Raw genomic sequence first — 17507 nt, forward strand, 5'->3', positions numbered from 1 at the left:
CTCTCTCTCCCCCCCCCCCTCCCCCCCCCCCATACACAATTCGGCCCTAAGATAACCTTTCCATTTTACATGAATCAATTGATTCACCTTCCAATCTTCTACCCAAGTCTCACCAAGACAACAGGGAGGCTATATTACATATTGTAGGTGTCAAAAGAACCCCGGCCTTCTACCTGGACAGGACAAAGGCCTTCAGGAAGTCCCCTAGGTTTTTCCTCTCAATCGTGGAAAGATCCAAGGGCTCAGCAATATCAGCCCAAAGGCGCTCCAAGTGGGTCTCGGATTCCATCAGACAGAATTACCAAGTTCACAACATGACCCCTCCAGACTCTCTTTGTACATTCTCCACAAGGTCAATCTCTTCTTCAAAAATGTTCCTATCTCAGAGATCTGTAGAGCGGTGACATGGGTGTCAGTCCTCACTTTCACAGAACACTATGTGATCACTGGGGACTCTGCCTCTGATGCCATTTTAGGCTCCATGGTGCTGTCATCTGTAACTGACCAGCCTCTGAAGTCCCAGCCCTTCTGAAGGGATACTGCTCAGAAGTCACCTACAGTGGAGCATTGATAGGGACACTACTGGAAGAAGTTATTCATCTTGTACAGTAATAATGGTTCTTCGAGATGTGTGTCCTTAAGGGTGCTACACAACCCTACCTCCTCCCCTCTACTTTAGAGCTCTTGTCTATGACTCTGTGGGAGAGCAGGAACGGGGGGGGGTGGTGGTAGCTCGCGCACGCTGGCTAGCCTCATGGCACAGTACAAGGAGAGACAGCACATGTGCAGGCCTAACAGACACTGCTACCATAGTTCTCCAATCAGCAGTGCAGGGACGCAGACACACTTACAGTGGAGCACCCACAGGGGGATACATCTCGAAGAACCATCGTTACTGCACAAGATGAGTAACTTCCTGTGAAATACTTTTCTGATAACTGTCCAGCAAATGGCAAAATTACATTTAAAAAATGTGTTCAAACTAACCTCAAGTTTTCTGCATTGTTAGGTTACTGCAATAGGAAAACTAGATGAAGTGTCTTCTGTTGTTGTTGATATGAGAAATTAATAGAAATCCATTTTCAGTTTTGTTATAGTCTATTGTTTCAAGATCTGCATATCTGATGAGAATGCAGTTACTTTGGTGTGCTTTAAGTGATTATTAAAAACTATGGGCTTTGCCTGATAGGGAATTTTATTATGGATCCCTTTCTTCATGCACATATGCACAAGTCACTTTTTCAGCTGAAAGGTTTTTTTTCAGCTTCTTTCTGAACAAAATACAGAAAAGGGGATTTTGAAAGTGTTGCCTGCTGTATCTTTTTTCACTTGTGTAAGCCTCCCTCTCCCCCCAAAAAATGCTCTTTCTTCACTTCTAGATGTTGTTATAAAAATCAGTTTTGAGAAACATATTTAATCAAATAGTTTTTAAAAGCTTTCAGGATGAGAGCCATAATTACCAATTAATCTGTGTCCTGATATACATCTTAATATGGGACAGTTACCAAGAATGAATGGACACAAGAAGACTAAAGTTACAAGCAGCAGTTCCAGTCATTGATTTCAGTTGCAGCTCATAGTTATAACTGAGATCAGAAGTTTGCTCAATATCTTTACATAATATAGATTGAAGTGGCTAATAGACAATCTAGTCACCTATTATAGAATCTGAAATTGAAACTCTAGTTTGGGGATCCTTAGGCAAAAGCCTCTGTTTTCTCATAACAGTAATAAAAGGCAATTAAAAAAAAAAGCATCATTACAAAATCCTGTGTAATGGTGAAGTGACGCTATTAAGATAAGACGTGCTTATTTCATTATTAGCTAGTGATCATTATTCCAGTAACTGTTGATTGAATTAGACCTTGCTCACTGGCTGGTACTTAGAATTGATCTGCTTCTCCTATGGGACATCTGAGGGAGAGTTTATATTATTTTGAACACATCAGTGATGAACGATTGAAAAGACATGAGCCTGCGGAATTATTAATCTGTAAATTTACTGCAGACTTGATCATCCTTTGAGCAGCAACAGTAGTTTAATCTTTACTATTGTGTTTTAATAAATTAAGGCCAGATATTATAATTGCTCCACACATGTGATGTCTCTTGACTTCAGTCTCAATCTTTGCAAAATGGTAAAAGAATTGTGTCCATAGGGAAGTGTAAGCGTGGCACAAATAAGGCTACCTTTTTTTCCCAAGCCAATAATCAATGCAAACAGTTTTGCGATAATAGTTCCAACTATTATATAAAATCCTAATCTATGAGATGACATAGTACTTGAAAGAAAACAATTAAGAAAAATAAAATGACTGAAATTACTTCTTAAAGTATTAATGAACACCTCATTGACTGTAGTTAATATTAACCATTTTCTAAACTGCACTCAGTCTTAAATTTCCCTTTTCGTTTGAATTTTGTACTTTTGAAGTGAAATTATGCAATAAATACATTAGCTTGTAATTTTTATATGCCTGCTTTTAACTTGTTTGATAATTAAACTTAATCTGAGTGAAATTGCAAGATTTGATTAATTACTTCCTTTCAGGAGTCTGAACTGATGATGTTCTCTGTATTAGAAGGTACAGCCATCTTATTTGAGAAGCTTTGTTCTTTTAACAAAAGACACCAAGAATAAATTCAGTTAGGGTCATAGTGGCTTAATTTAATAATATTATGATAAGTACCATAATTAGTTTCAGATTCTTTTTCCTTCCCAAAGGACAAGGTTTTGAGTTTTGATGCCTACTTAAGGCATGAGAATGACAGCAAAATTAATGCCATAACCTTTACAGCCTGTTTATGGTTTTCTGTGTAGTACCCTAAAGGATTTTGTGGAATAGTGTAACAACTAAAGTAATCATTTAGTATGGACAAGAAAAAATTAGGTTAATTGGGTTCACCTGATATTCAGATGTTAGAGCGTCTGTCAGGACACCCGTTTCATAGTTAGAAAAAGAGTTGCTGGGATTATTTTTTTTCATTAAATGATCTTTTAAATTATGGTGTGCATACACTCTACTTCCTTGGGACTACTGCCTGTTAAAGACTAATTTATGATGTAGTTTGGGATTTTTTCAGTTTGGTTAATCTAGTTTGTCATTTTCAGTAATGAAATCAATTTGTCTTTTCATTTTTGTGGAAACTACAAAGCAACACCCATTGATGGAACATGTTCTGTGACACTGATGTAAATCTTTCTTCTAGTAGAGTCCTGTCAAAGATTGCTATGACTCCAGTTTAGTTGAACTTTTAATGATAGATTTCTTCTTTCCTTCTGTAACCAGTCAATAATAAGCTTACAGGGGAGCCATCCTAAGTTCTTGAGGTGCAGATCTTGATCCTTTTTATTTAATGTTTTTTTTTTTTAAAGGTGAGCAAAACAGAATCAAGACTGTATCAAATTTTAAAAGCTTCAGCAATGGTATGGGCCCTTTACTACATGGTGGTGATAAAACTTAATGATGCAGAAAAATGTCCAATAAATATTTCTGTTCTGTGTTTGAAGAGAAGCAGAATGGTGGACTCATGTTATATGAGGATGAAGAAATACTTTCTAGTCCATAAGTAACCGAGGAGGATGTCGGACAAAATCTACTAGGGATAAACATTTTTATGTCAGCAAGCCTAGATATCTCGCTCCCAACAGCCCTCAAAGAGTTGGCTGATGAGATCTCTGGCCTGCTGATGTACATTTTTAATACATCTTGGAATGCTGGAGAAAGTATAGAAGACTGGAAGAGTGCTAATGTGCCAATATTCAGAAAGGGCAAGTGGGATGACCTGGCTTGACATCAGTCCTGGATAAGATAATGAAAAAAGCTGATACAAGATTCAGTTGACAAAGAATTAGAGGATACAAGTATAATTAATGCCAGTCAAGATGGCTTAATGGAAAATAGGTTTGTTTCACAAGGCCTATCTTAATTCTTTGAGACTACAAGTTTGGTTGATTAAAGGTAACTGTATAGAGGTGATATACGTAGACTTTTGTAGGGCATTTGACTTACTACTACATGATATTCTTATTAACAAGTTAGTACAATATACAGTATTAATGAGATCACATGTTAAATGGACTAGGAATTGCTAACTAAAAGACTTCAAAAAGTAGTCAGTGGGAAATCATCATCTAGTAGTGTGTTTCTAGTGTGGCTTCACAGGGATTGGTACCAGGCCTGATGCTATTCAACTTTTTCATCCATGACCTGGAAGTAAATGTAAAATCACTGCTGATAAAATTTATGTATGATGCAAAGATTGGCATAATGGTAAATGAAGAGAATATAGCAGCCATACAAAGCAACATGGAATGTTTGGTGAAATGAGCCCATTCAAACAAAATGTGTTTTAATTTGGCCAGATGCAAAATTATACATCTAGGACAGGGATCGCCAACCTTTGGCCTGCGGCCCGCCAGGGTAAGCACCCTGGTGGGCCGGTTTGTTTACCTGCCATATCCGCATGTTTGGCCAATCGTGGCTCCCACTGGCCGTGGTTTGCCGCTCCAGGCCAATGGGGGCTGCAGGAAGTGGCAGCCAGCACATCCTTCAGCCCGCACCGCTTCCCGCAGCCCCCATTGGCCTGGAGCAGCGAACCGCGGCCAGTGGGAGCCGCGTTCAGCCAAACCTGCGGACGCAGCAGGTAAACAAACTGACCCAGCCCGCCAGGGCACTTACCCTGGCAGGCCGCGTGCCAAAGGTTACCGATCCCTGATCTAGGAACAAGCAATGCAAGTTATACCTACATCCTGGAAAGCAGTAGCTCTGAAAAGGTTGTAGGGGTCATAGTGGGTAAGCAACATGAGCTCACAGTGCAACTCTGTGGCAAAAACAGCTAAGGTGTGCATTGGATATATAAGGAGAGTAGTGAGTAGGAGTAGGAAAATGATTTTACTGTGTATATGGCATTGGTGAGACTGATATTGGAATACTGAGTCCAGTGCTAGTGTCCACATTTTAAGAAAAGATGTTGAAAAATTGGAGATGCAGAAAAGAGCCACAAAAATGTTTTGAGGACTAGAGAAAATCCATTAGTGTGAGAGACTTAAAGTGTATTTGTATTGGTTAAGTCTCTTCATACATACAGCTGAGTTAACATTCATGCTCTTAAGGTTTTTAATTTAGTAAAATACAAAGTGAATTATCAATGAATGATAATGGTAAAGCAAAGCACAGAGTAAAACAAGACCAAGCATTATAATAACCCTTAGAATATATCAAGAATGAACAATTTTGTTGGTTTAATCTTATAAAGTACTTACAGCTTTTTGTGCCAAGGCTTCTAAAAAATTACCTATTCGTTACATATAGTAAAGGCATGTATTCAAGACTTACACTGAGTAAGTATCACAGTATTTGTCCCTAAATATTTCAAATGAATCCAAGTATGTCTGTGAAACATTTTGATACTGAACAGCTCTTTGCACCTTAGTGGTGCTTTCTGTAGTGTAGATTAAAAATTCTCAGATCTTTTTCTCTCGTTGCAGGGCAATACTTGGTTTGCAAGAGCTCTTTAACCTCTAAATGGGCAGAACTCTGCTTCAATAAAGATGTTGATAAATTGGAGAGGATTCAGAGAAGAGTCACAAGAATGATTATAAGATTAGGATATCTATAGTGATAGCCTTAAAGAGCTCAATCTATTTAGTTTAACAAAGAGAAGATTAAGGGGTGACTTAATTACAGTTTATATGTACCTACAAGGGGAACAGATATTTAATAATAGACTCTTCAGTTTAACAGAGAAAGGTATAACCTGATCCAGTGTCTGGAAGCTGAAGCTAGATAAATTCAGTCAGAAAATAAGGTATAATTTTTCGACAGTAAGGGTAATTAACCATTGGAACAGTTTATCAAGAGTCACAGTGGATTCACCATCACTGACCATTTTTAAGTCACGATTGGATATTTTTCTAAAAGTTATGCTAGGAATTATTTTGGGGAAGTTCTATGGCAGGGGTGGGCAAACTACAGCCTGGGGGCTGCATCTGGCCTTCCAGGCATTTTAATCCGGCCCTCAAGCTCCCACCAGGGAGCAGGGTCCTGGGCTTGCCCTGCTCTGGCACTCCAACTGGGGGTTGGGGGCCTGCCCTGCTCCCCGCAGCTCCCAGAAGCAGTGACATGTCCCCTGGCTCCTACATGTATGGGCAGCCAAGGGGCTCCGCATGCTGACCCCGCCCCAAGTGCCGCCCCCGCAGCTCGTATTGTCCTGGAACCGCAGCCAATGTGAGCTTAAGGGATGGTGCCTGCAGACAGGGCAGCGCGTAGAGCCGCCTGGCTGTGTCTCTGCGTAGGAGCCAGAGGGGGAACGTGCCACTGCTTCTAGGAGCTGCTTGAGGTAAGCGCTGCGCCGAGCCTGCACCCCTGAGTTTCCCAAGCCCATTTGCAACAGCCTCATCAGCAAAGTGCAGAGCCTTCAGACCACCATCAAATGTGGTCAGAGGGCAGTCGTCAGTAATGTGTGATATTGTCTGTTTTTTACCACAGCTGTGTGTGGGATCCTCTTGTTGGCCTCAGGTGTGAAGGCTAGTTGCACATTGACCCTGGCTGCTTAAAAATCAGTTCAGAAGGATCCATGAGAGGTATGGCAAATCAAAGCTGGGTACATGCATTGTTGGGTCAGTTATAAGAGACTGGTTTCTGCTGTCAGCTGCAGACCATTCTTCATACCACTTCATCGTTGCAGAGAAATCTGGGCAGGGCAAGTAGGCCACTGTGACGGGATCCCCCCCGGAGTGCAGCCTGGAACTGTGGGACCGCTGTGCCCTCTTAACTCTCTCCAGCCTGAGCTCTTTCTCACAGTGCCTTGCTAGTGACCAGCAGCAAACCCCTCCAGGAGCTGTGATCACTCAGCACAACAGCATGTGGAGCCCCACACCCAGCTATATTGCATAAATGCTCCCAGAGCCACTCATGAATCACACGGAGAGAGGCACCAGAGCCAAATACCCCCAGCTTCTAGCACTTCAACAATGGAAAGTGGACATACACCAGCCTTTGCAAAACCTGAGCAGATTTGCCCCATACGTCATACAAACTCACTGGTAATTTTAAACAAATTTATTGACTATAAAAGTAGATATTAAGTGATAAGCAAAAAGTCAGAGTTAGTCCCCAAAAGAAATAAATATAAGCATGCAGTCTAAACTCTCAACCCTATTAGACTGGGCAACATCTAGATTAATCAGTTTTCTCACCCCACTGGATATTGCAGTCCTTAATATACAGGTTTGTTCCTTAAACATGGGCCAATCTCTTCTGTTGGAGACTTGTCTTCTTCTCAGTGTCTTAGTTGCAGCGTAGGTGGGAGCAGAAGAAGGGCCCAATATGTCTCCACTCTGTCTGTTTTATACCCTCAGTCCATGTGCTTGGAAAACACAAGTCCAGGCATGTCTGGGGGCATCGCTGAGTCTCCAGGCAAGGTTGAGCAATTCCTGTGGTGTGGCTTCATGCAGGTGAATAATTGAATTGTAGCTCCCTTGTTGATGGGTTGTTTGAAACCCCACCCGGGTGTTGGTTACTTTCCTTGCTGTTTGCCTCTGGGGAGCTAATATCTGGTTGATTCCCCAATTTACAGCATATTTTAGTGACAACCATATAACACAATTCTCATAACTTCATATGCATTAATGATATACATACCGTATATACTCGTTCATTAGCCCGTTCTTTTATAAGCCGACCCCCCAGGATGGTTAGGTAAAAATAGCAAAAACTGTATGACCCTTTCATAAGCCGACCCTATATTTCAGGGGTTGGCAGACTTTGGCTCCTGGCCTGTTAGGCTAAGCCACTAGCAGGCCTGAACGTTTTGTTTACCTGGAGCATTCACAGGCATGGAGCTCCTCAGCTCCCAGTGTTCGCGGTTTGCCGTTCCCAGCCAATGGGAGCTGCGAACCGCGGCCACAGGGAGCTGAGGGGTTCCATGCCTGCAGATGCTCCAGGTAAAGAAAATGACAATGTATTAGATATTCAATTCAATGATTTCATAGAGTTTAAAATCATCAAATTTTGGTATAGACCCATTTATAAGCTGACCCCCACTCTTTGATGCGTCACTTCTTTACCAAAAATATTTGGCTTATGAACGAGTATATACAGTATATGGATGGAGAAATGACTTTCAGTAGATCATAACCTTTCCCCTGATACCTTACAAGGCATGCTTTATATGTAAGATCACAATTATATACAAATGAGAAATATGGGGTTTCCAGGATGCTCCCCAAGATATAGACTGTCACACCCACAATAGGTGCCTTTACAACAGGTATGCTTTTGGGTGGTCAAAGAGGTCTGTGTATAGTGGTAGGCTGGCTGTAGCAACCTTACAACAAATGTGTGAAGGAATGATGTTGCTTAATACAGGAAGCGATGGTACTGGTGTGGGCCGAACTGTCCCAGTTACAATGAGGTTGGGTGAGTGTAGTTGTGTGTCAGCCAACTTGATGTATGATAAATGGAGCACAGTATTCTCCTGCAGAATAATAGAGGACATCAGAGGAAAGAATGATCAGAGAGTTTGAGCATTTGCTGCCCATGAAATGCTGGCCAATTTGCTTAGGAGGTTGTTACGCAACCTCACCTGAGCCCCAGTTTTTCTCTGGTGGTTATGTGAGAGATATGTCTAGGGTTATTCGGAGATAGACTGGGTGGAGTTTGTGTTTCAAGTGATGTGCATTGAGAAGGATATTCGGTTCTTGGATTGCTCTGGTAGTGTTAAGATGGAACACACTCAAAACCGTCTTGGTCACAGTTGCAAATGCTATCGATTGCAGGACATTTTAGTCAAGTCAATTTTAGGGTGTCTTCAAGTTCTGGGAATGACTGTGCTTGGATGCTTAAGCAAATGTAATCTGCCTATGTGAATTTACAGTACTGGGTAAGTGCGAAGTTGTTTGTGTATAGATTAAAAAGTGTCAGTGCCAGCAGAGTGTTGAGGTACACCATTGTTTTCTCTTTTTTGTGTGCTAACCAGGGCCGGCTTTAGGCCGATTCAGCTGAATTGGGCCCCGCGCCAAGAGGGCCCCGCGCTGCAGCTCTCCATCCCGCCCCCAGCTCACTTCCCCCTCCTCCCCTCCCCTGAACGCTCCGCCCCCTCCCCTCTCTGATTCGCGGGAAGTCTGAAAAGAAGCAGGGGCGGGCCGGCAGCACAAGGTAAGCTGGGGTGGTGGGGGCGCGAGAAGGGCTCCAGGGAGGCACCACCCATTCCCGCCGAGCACGCAGGCCCCCGCGGCTCTATCCCAGCTCGGGCCCGGCCCGGCCCCCGCGGCGCAGCTCCGGCCTGCGCGGCTCCGGCCCCAGCCCGGTCCCCGCAGCGCGGCTCCGGGCCCCACAGCGCGGCCCAGCCCCTGCGGCGCGGCTCCGGGTCGGACCCAAGCCCGGCAACCCTGGCCGGAGCGCGGCTCGATTGCTGGGGGCGGGGCTTACAGCAAGCCCCGCCCCCAGGAATCGGGCCCCGCTCTTGCTAAAGCCGGCCCTGGTGCTAACTCTGTCTCCCATGTGCACTCGGAAACGTCTGTTGCAGAGGAGGAGGTCAACAACCTAGACTACCTATGCTAGGAGTGCTATTGACAATTTTACTAAGAGCCCCTTGTATTTTACTAAATTAAAAACCTTAAGAGCATGAATGCTAACTCGGTTGTATGTATGAAGACTTAACCAATACAAAAACACTTTGAAAATAAAATTGAAGACTGAATATATGCATAACCACTGAGCTTGATGACATTGGGGGAGTTGGATAATTCAGAGGATTAGTAGGGTAATGAGATTCAAAGCTTTTTACACTTACTGTAGGACATAGGAAGTTAATGACCAAAAGTGACCACCATCTAAGCAGGATTCCCATATTGTTAAATGTTTATCCTTCAGGGTAAACATGTGGCATCATAACTTGTTGGCATTTTTGTGATGCAGTTACATTTGCATTGTGATGCAATATCACCACGGTATGACAGTTAGTTGGTTGGAAAACTTTTCAGTAGAGTCCCATCAGAATCTTGGACAGTCACACATAAATCAGGACCGGGGTCAATACTCTTGAGTACTGTTCCGTGACCTTATGCAGTTTTTCTGTAGTGTCTCTACTTAGTACATGGGTGTCTACATGCTATATAAGTGTTAAGTATAATACTACACTTGGCACCCTTGTTGAAAGTCTCACTAGAGAAGTAAATGACTAAATGGGCCATAACAACTGAACTATTATTTCTAGAGGTAGCTCCTGCAGGTCAAGATTGGAGCATGGCATGACTGGGAAATGTAAGGAAGCTTTCACTTTTGTTACTGTTATACAAATGATATCAGCTTCCATAGTTGTTACTCTGGCACTTCTTGCAAGCACCAAATTAAGTTAAAATAGCAATCTATCCATTTAAAATATTAACAGAAAAATAAGCAGTAAAAGTAATGTATAAATCATATTATGTTAGTTCTTTAGAGCCTGGTCCAAAGTCTTCTGAAAAAATGGAATGCTTTCAATTTGCTTCGATGGACTTTGGGTCATGCCCTTAATGTATACTGTGGTATGATTTACTGACAGTTTCTTTTGCTTTGTATAGCTGCTTCTTTATGTGGATGCTTAGTGCTTTGATTCCTTATGCCTTGGAATTTTTGGAAAATTACTAGCAAGAAAAATCACAGTGAGGCTTTTATGTTACATTGTGGAACACAGTGTCAGCTTCATTGGCCTTAAAGATAGTTGTGCTTAAAGTGGCAGCTTGTTTGCACAGTGTTCACAAAATGCTTTCGTAGCTTTCAAGATGAAAGGTATCCTTTGAAAGTTCACTCATGTATCTATCTACCTGTACAAGTAGTTAGGTTTGGTAAGATGAAGGGTATGGGGGGAAAATAAGTTGACTTTTACATTCAGAACTAAATAGCCTGTATTTTGGCTAATTCTGCTGACCCTTTCATTTCTAAACAAGAACTTAAGAAAGATAGACAAGTGGTCCTCCCAAAAATCAATGACTTTTTGTAAATCTGTTCATAATCTTATATTTGAGTGTGTTGTATTGATGCTCTTTTTTTTTTTAAAGAATGAGAAATATCAAGAATTTTAAATACTTGTATTCGTTTCTCTTCTTCAGGAAAGTTACTGTGACTATCAGAGGGCACAATGCAGAATCCTTTAACTCTTTCTGAAGGTACAGTATAAGTTCTAAGCAATTTTCTGAGAAACTATAGTTTTGTGATTTGGAATGTGGTGGAAAATTAGTAGAACTACACAAAAATGAGCTCAGATTTAGATTATTATTCTACCTTTATTTTGTGCATAGGTACTAGAATCAGGATTACAACTGGAATAGTTGAGAATTTTTTGTTATTGAAGAGAATTGGTACTTTATATACATTCACTAGCTATGATGGGAAATGGAAGCTAATAACTGCTTGTTCAGCAAGGCCGAATACTGTACTTTCCTATACTATGAAAATAATTCTGATTTTATTTTGTTCTACATTATTTGAAGATTATTAAACTTATTAGAATATTTTTTCTTTGAACTTTTATAGTGGAATTTGGAAAGAAAAATTTTACAAAACCGTCTCCACACTATTCACTATTATAGTAATTTTAAAGTTACTAGACATAACTAGTACAAACAACAAAATGTAAACTTGTATTCAAGTATGCTGAGATCAATGCTTGGTGTTACTGTATGTACCTATTGTTGCACTTAGGAGGGACAGTCCCTGTATTTATTTTATTGTATTTCTATTTTGTCCCTTCAAAAATCTTTTCTTGTCAATTTATATTTCAGTAGGGTTAAAAAGTGTCCGTTTTGACTCCCCCAATATCGGTAGGTGTATATATATGTGCTGTAATGCATCTTTGCTATATTGAGAATTTTGAATGCATTTTCATCTTTCACTTCAATTCCTTTTCTATGTGAATTTGAACATAAAACTAACATTTAAAGATTGTTTTTAACTTCTGAATTTCATTCTTGTTAACAGTAATATTAAAACCTGAGAGAAGTGTCATGTATATGACATGATAGGCCATAATAGTCTGCAGTGGCTTAGAAGGGACTTGTTAAATATGCATTGTAGTGCTCATGCTAATTTTAAAAAAATACTTTTCTTATTTAACTGGAAGTACAAAGCTATTACAGTCATGTTTGTATTTGCACATTTTTTAAAGAGTGCATATTTTATGCAATGTTGTAAAGATTGTGAAGATGCCATTATGGTAGTCCTGTAAATTCCTCTCCATTGGCAGATCCTAGGCCTGATGGAACCATTATTCCTTTGGAGATGTATTTTATTGTTGAATAAATCCATCTGTTTTGCATGCGCTTTTGGTCCTTAAACTGAAAAGTCTTTGCTATAGTTTTTTTAAAATAATAAAAAGGATTTGAGCATATTGGAAATCACATATTTGAGTAATAGGGAAAAAAATTAAACTGGTGAAGCTGCTATTTTTTTAATACTTGGAAACTGCAGAACCATTTTTTAAAATTGTTTTTAAAAGAAAAATTCATCCTAGGCTGATGGTGTGTGCCACGTTTCAGCCCAGAGTGAATTATAACAGCCTAGGTATAAAACTCGGAAATGAAGGGTTATGGTGGAAATGCTGACAGGACTGTGACTAAAGTTACATCAGTGTGAAACTGTAATAGTCTAAAAATGTATTAGTCTTGGTGTGACATATTGTATTTTGCCATCAATAGCATTTTGTCCTTTTTAATCAAAAATCAGATTTGTTTCTTAAACACGCTGTTGCACTGTGAAAATTCTATGATTACATTAACAGTTCATAATGATTTATGTGCAATGATAAGCAGATACATTTCTTTTGAATAACTGGTAAGAAAACAAATGATATTGGAAGTGGAACCTCTCAGTCAATTACACACACAATATACTATTGTTTTATCAGCCTATAAATCTACTCATTGAAAGTGACCATTATTTTTCAACTATAGAAAGTCACAGCAATAACTGTTAATGCAAGTTCCTTGACCGACTACTGAAACCCCTCACTCCTACGTTTGTGTTATAATACTAGTAGTACTACTGTAATTTGATAGGTATTCCTGCCTGGCACATATATACTGGTCAGGAAAACACTATTTTATGAGCAGAACTTTTCAAAAGGAGTCTGCTCATGTGACAAAGGAATTGTCTTTGTGGTAAATATTTTTAAACTTGCTAGATTTTGATTTTTTTTCCTATAATTTTTAAATCCGTACTGAAACACCATAGGCTAGTAAATTGTTAAACCATGATATATTTTGATCTAACATTATACACAGAATTTCACGTGCAAGTGTATTATTTGTCCCCTTAACTTTGGAAACTGGGATTTTTCTAATGCTTAATAGCCATGCAAAATACCATTGTGGATTATCAGCCTGTTGGAGGGCTAACAAAGCTTCAGATGGGGAAACGCGTGATTTATAAATCTTGTCCTCTAAACAAGGCTAATATGAACTGGTCTTACAACATGAAACAGCTCAGGTAGATTCTGGAATGTATCATCATATGTTTTTCTATTATTTTTATAATATACCATGCATAAAATCTTACTAATGGTAAACTGGAATCACAGGTTTCCTGCTGGGCATGGCCTTATCATCAATTCATTCATGTTAAAAAAAAAAAAAAAAAAAAAAAAAAAAATCATTTATACAATTTAGTTCAATGTATATCAATGTCAGTACAGTCATTTGGAGCTTGAAGCTCTCAAACTTCAATTAACCATGTAAATGTATTTCATAGCACTTTGTCAGAACCCCCGCTGCCTTTATATCATTAGTATAAATGCAGGTGCAAATAGCATTTATGTACTTTGATAGAAAGCAGTTGGAGATGTTTCACTGTGGGACACATCACTTTCAGATTGTGTACATCTGTTCAAATAATGTATCCAAGCCCAGTGACATGAATGCAAGGATAAAAACATCTGCCCCTGAGACCACTTGCCATATAACAGATGCTTACATCTTTATTTATGCAGATGGCTTGTGTGATGAGCTGAGCAATGATGAAAGCAGGAAAGTTTAACGAAGATTTCTTGAGTGTTGGCCAAACATCTATATTTTGTTTTCAAATATCTACCACAAACAAGAATAGAAATCCATACTAATGCTTTTCATAAAACAAAGCACATTGTTTTTCACATTAAGTGTATTGGCACAAAAACCATAAACACTACAAAACAGTCCCACTTCAGAATAATTCCAGTTTATTTACAAAAGATCCTAAATAGATTACTTTTACTTTTAACAGGCAAGTTTGACTGTTATGCTTTAAAATATACATATACGCACTCAAAGTTATGCAAAATACTTGACCAATTTGGAAAAGTTTCAAATATGCAAAGATTGAATAGTAACATACATTTTGAAAGAGATAAATTAATTAAAATAAATGAATGTTTGAAAGTAAAGTATGATTTGTCATAAATTGTTCAAGGTAGATCGTATTTCTTAGCAAAAACACAGCATTACAAAGTTACTAGACTTGTAGTTTAGAATTTCATTTGTTTCTGGCATATTGTAGGATCGTCCATTTGCACAGCTGTACTTAGCTGAGATGGCACATTAATTGTAAACTCATTCTTTGCATTAATGAGCATTGGTCTGGACTTCATTGCTGAGCTAGTACTGCCCATTTCATACCAACAAAGGGAGCTTAAATAGGAGCTTTATTTTAGTTCAGACTCCCCCTGCTGGATTGCTGCAACATAGTATTCTGACCACAGTTTACTTGCTTTGTCTGAGAGAGAGCAGCTTCAAGCTCACTGCTCTCCAAAACATTGTGCTTGGGAGTGAGAGAATATCCTGTCACAAACTGTTGGATACGCCAAATAAATACAGTATTTGACCTCTCTGCTTAGGGCAGCTTCAGAAGGCTGCCTGCTGACTCTGCATTCCTACTGGTTCCTGTAGATCAGGTCTGCACAACATGCGGCCCGTGTGCCGCATGCGGCCCATGTGGGCTCACTGTGCGGCCCACGGGGGGGTGAGTAGGCAAGCGGTGGGTGAAGGAGTGGGGCTGACGAGGCGAGCGGGGGGTGAGGAGGCGAGCCGGGGGGCTGAGGAGGCGGGGGGGGCAGGTGAGCCGGCGGCAGGAGTGGGGGGCTGAGGAGGGTGTGGGCTGAGGAGGTGAGCGGGTGGGCAGTGGCAGGCGGTGAGTAGGCGAGCCAGGGGAGGGGAGCTGAGGAGGCGAGCGGCGAGTCGGTGGCTGACCTGTTCTACTGATCTGGTCTGGCTCCCATCCCCTCTCCAAGGGTTGCAGCTGTCTGGAGGTTCTTGTGTTCCACGCCTTCCTCATTCACACCTCATTCATTCAACAGGGCAATTTATTACAAAGTGGGGGGAAGATCTTATTCTACTTCTAGCAAAAAACATTTTTCTTTTACCTTAATTATACTACCTTAGGGGCCCGCTATAACACATTACCAAGGTTCAGTACCGCTGAGGAAGGAGGGTTTGTTTCCATGGGGCTGGGTGTGTGTATTTCGGGGGGGCTGGGGGGGGTGTTTCGGGGGACCTGCAGAGGTTGTTTCCACGGGGCGGGCGGCGTTGGGGGGTTGTTTCGGGGACAGCTGGGCGGCACTGGGGGCATGTTTTGGCGGCGCTGGGGGGGAGGTTGTTTCCGAGGGGTGGGCAGCACTGGGTATGTGTGTTGTGTTTGGGGGGGGGGGCCTAGGCGGCGCTCGGGGGTGGGTTGGCGGGGGGAGTTTGGCCCTCAGCTGTTTTCTTTGGAGTAATATGGCCCTCACCGCTTTGAGTTGTGCAGGCCTGCTGTAGATTTAGCTAAAGCTTCTATGTTGTATGGTAAATTAGCACTTATCACCACAGTATGTATGCACCGTCCTCAAAGTGTATCCTAGAGCAGCCCCAGCCTCCCATTTTACCATACCTGCCAGTGACCTCCTTCATTAGTGCAGCTGTTGGTCTGGCAGCTTCCACTGGTCTACCAGTGTCAGCATACCTTCCAAATAGGTGGAATCATGCAGGAAGAGGTAAACATGGAGATGCTGTAGTCTGATTTCTTTTCTACTGGATCCTTCAGTACATGTGCCAGAGAGACCCAGCCAAGTTCAGATTCAACAGAAAGTGGGAACTTTCATATGCTCTGAAAACTTCAGATCTTCTCTTAACCAGAACCACAATCATTCCAGAGAGATTTTAATTCTAATATATGGTGCAGGTGCACTGAAGGTCTTTGTCTGGAAAGGAAAATGACATGCTTGTATAGAATACAGTGAAGCTTCTTTGAACTTTAATTTTTTGTGTCACAGCCAAATTGGCTATAGGTGTCAGTGTCTTGTATCATCTCAGCCAGAACTATATGTTTTTATTGCAAATAAATTGCTCATCATAAAAGAAGAAAAGGGAATGGAATAGATCCAAGAGAAGTATAAAAATCCGAGCTGTAGTTACCACATTCAGAAGTTAAATCATCTAGGCCATGTTCAATGGAACTGAGTTTATTTACAAAAACCCTAAGTAAAGGTTCTTCCCCAAATCATCCAGATTTAGCAGTCTGTTTTGCAGTCTAGTCCTTCCATTAGGGATAATAAATTACTGTACAAGAACAACGTATTAGAGCATGAGCTTTCGTGGGTGAATACCCACTTTGTCAGATGCACATCGGATGCATCCAACGAAGTAGGTATTCACCCACGAAAGCTCATGCTCCAATACATCTGTTAGTCTATAAGGTGCCGCAGGACTCTTTGCTGCTTTTACAGATTCAGACTAACACGGCTACCCCTCTGATACTTGACACATTATTCAGTATATCTTCGACTCCCAGAATGTTGTCCAAGTTGATGTGACCTTGATAGTCCTTTTTTAAAAAGCATTTACAGTTGCTTCACAAGGAATGAACTGCTAGTTGGGGTCTTATCCCTCTGGGAACTCATTTTAAGAAATCTCAACTGGCAGTTCTTCCAGAAGAGAGAATTTTAACTTTCAGTTTCAACCTTTCCTTTCAAACGTTCTGCTCAATAGCCACCTTCCTGTGTGTCTAGTTAACATTCATGTTGGTGCCATGCTTGTATGAATTCAGTGGCTGGTGCTGCATCTCCATCCCTTAAGTTAGTTCTTCTGGACAATTAGAACTTTTGATAGTCTGTCAAAGCAGTTTTGACGTTCACTAATCCCCAGGGATGACCTTCTGCATTGTGTGACAACTGAACAGAAGCAAGAGGAAGAAAGATACAAAAATTGAATTGTAATGCTATCACAAATCATTCCCTTCCTGCACAGTTGGGGCCCATGTATTGGAACAGCATATTCTCAGAGTAAGACTATCTTTAAGGTTGACAGAGTCAGTTGCTGCAAACTGGCAGAGGCATGTGGAAGCAGAACTATATATCTTTGAATATATCTTTGATAATGTTGATCCACCAAACAGTTTCTCCCTCAGGTAGACTGTTTTCAAACAGGAAAATACCAATATTTTCCCTTTGATATCAGCATCCCTGGATGTGGAAGATAGACACCAGCTCCTGTTCATGATTTGAATTGAACATATATAGTT

At 40.8% G+C, this 17507-nt stretch overlaps 1 protein-coding gene across 3 annotated transcripts in view; it reads left to right on the top strand.

Annotated features, from left to right (window-relative positions):
* ZNF438 (zinc finger protein 438) overlaps positions 1 to 17507 on the top strand; it is a 105200-nt gene that overhangs the window by 65830 nt on the left and 21863 nt on the right. For 2 of the 3 annotated variants that reach the window (XM_034760138.1, XM_034760140.1), the window contains one exon: positions 11096 to 11152. In XM_034760138.1, coding sequence (XP_034616029.1) covers positions 11125 to 11152 — 28 coding nt within the window. In that variant the 5' untranslated portion in view covers positions 11096 to 11124. Of the gene's footprint in view, positions 1 to 3376; positions 3428 to 11095; positions 11153 to 17507 lie in introns of those variants that run through there. The other variant, XM_034760139.1, reaches the window with a different exon arrangement.

Source organism: Trachemys scripta, chromosome 2 (assembly GCF_013100865.1).
Source record: "Trachemys scripta elegans isolate TJP31775 chromosome 2, CAS_Tse_1.0, whole genome shotgun sequence".
NCBI lineage: Eukaryota > Metazoa > Chordata > Testudines > Emydidae > Trachemys > Trachemys scripta.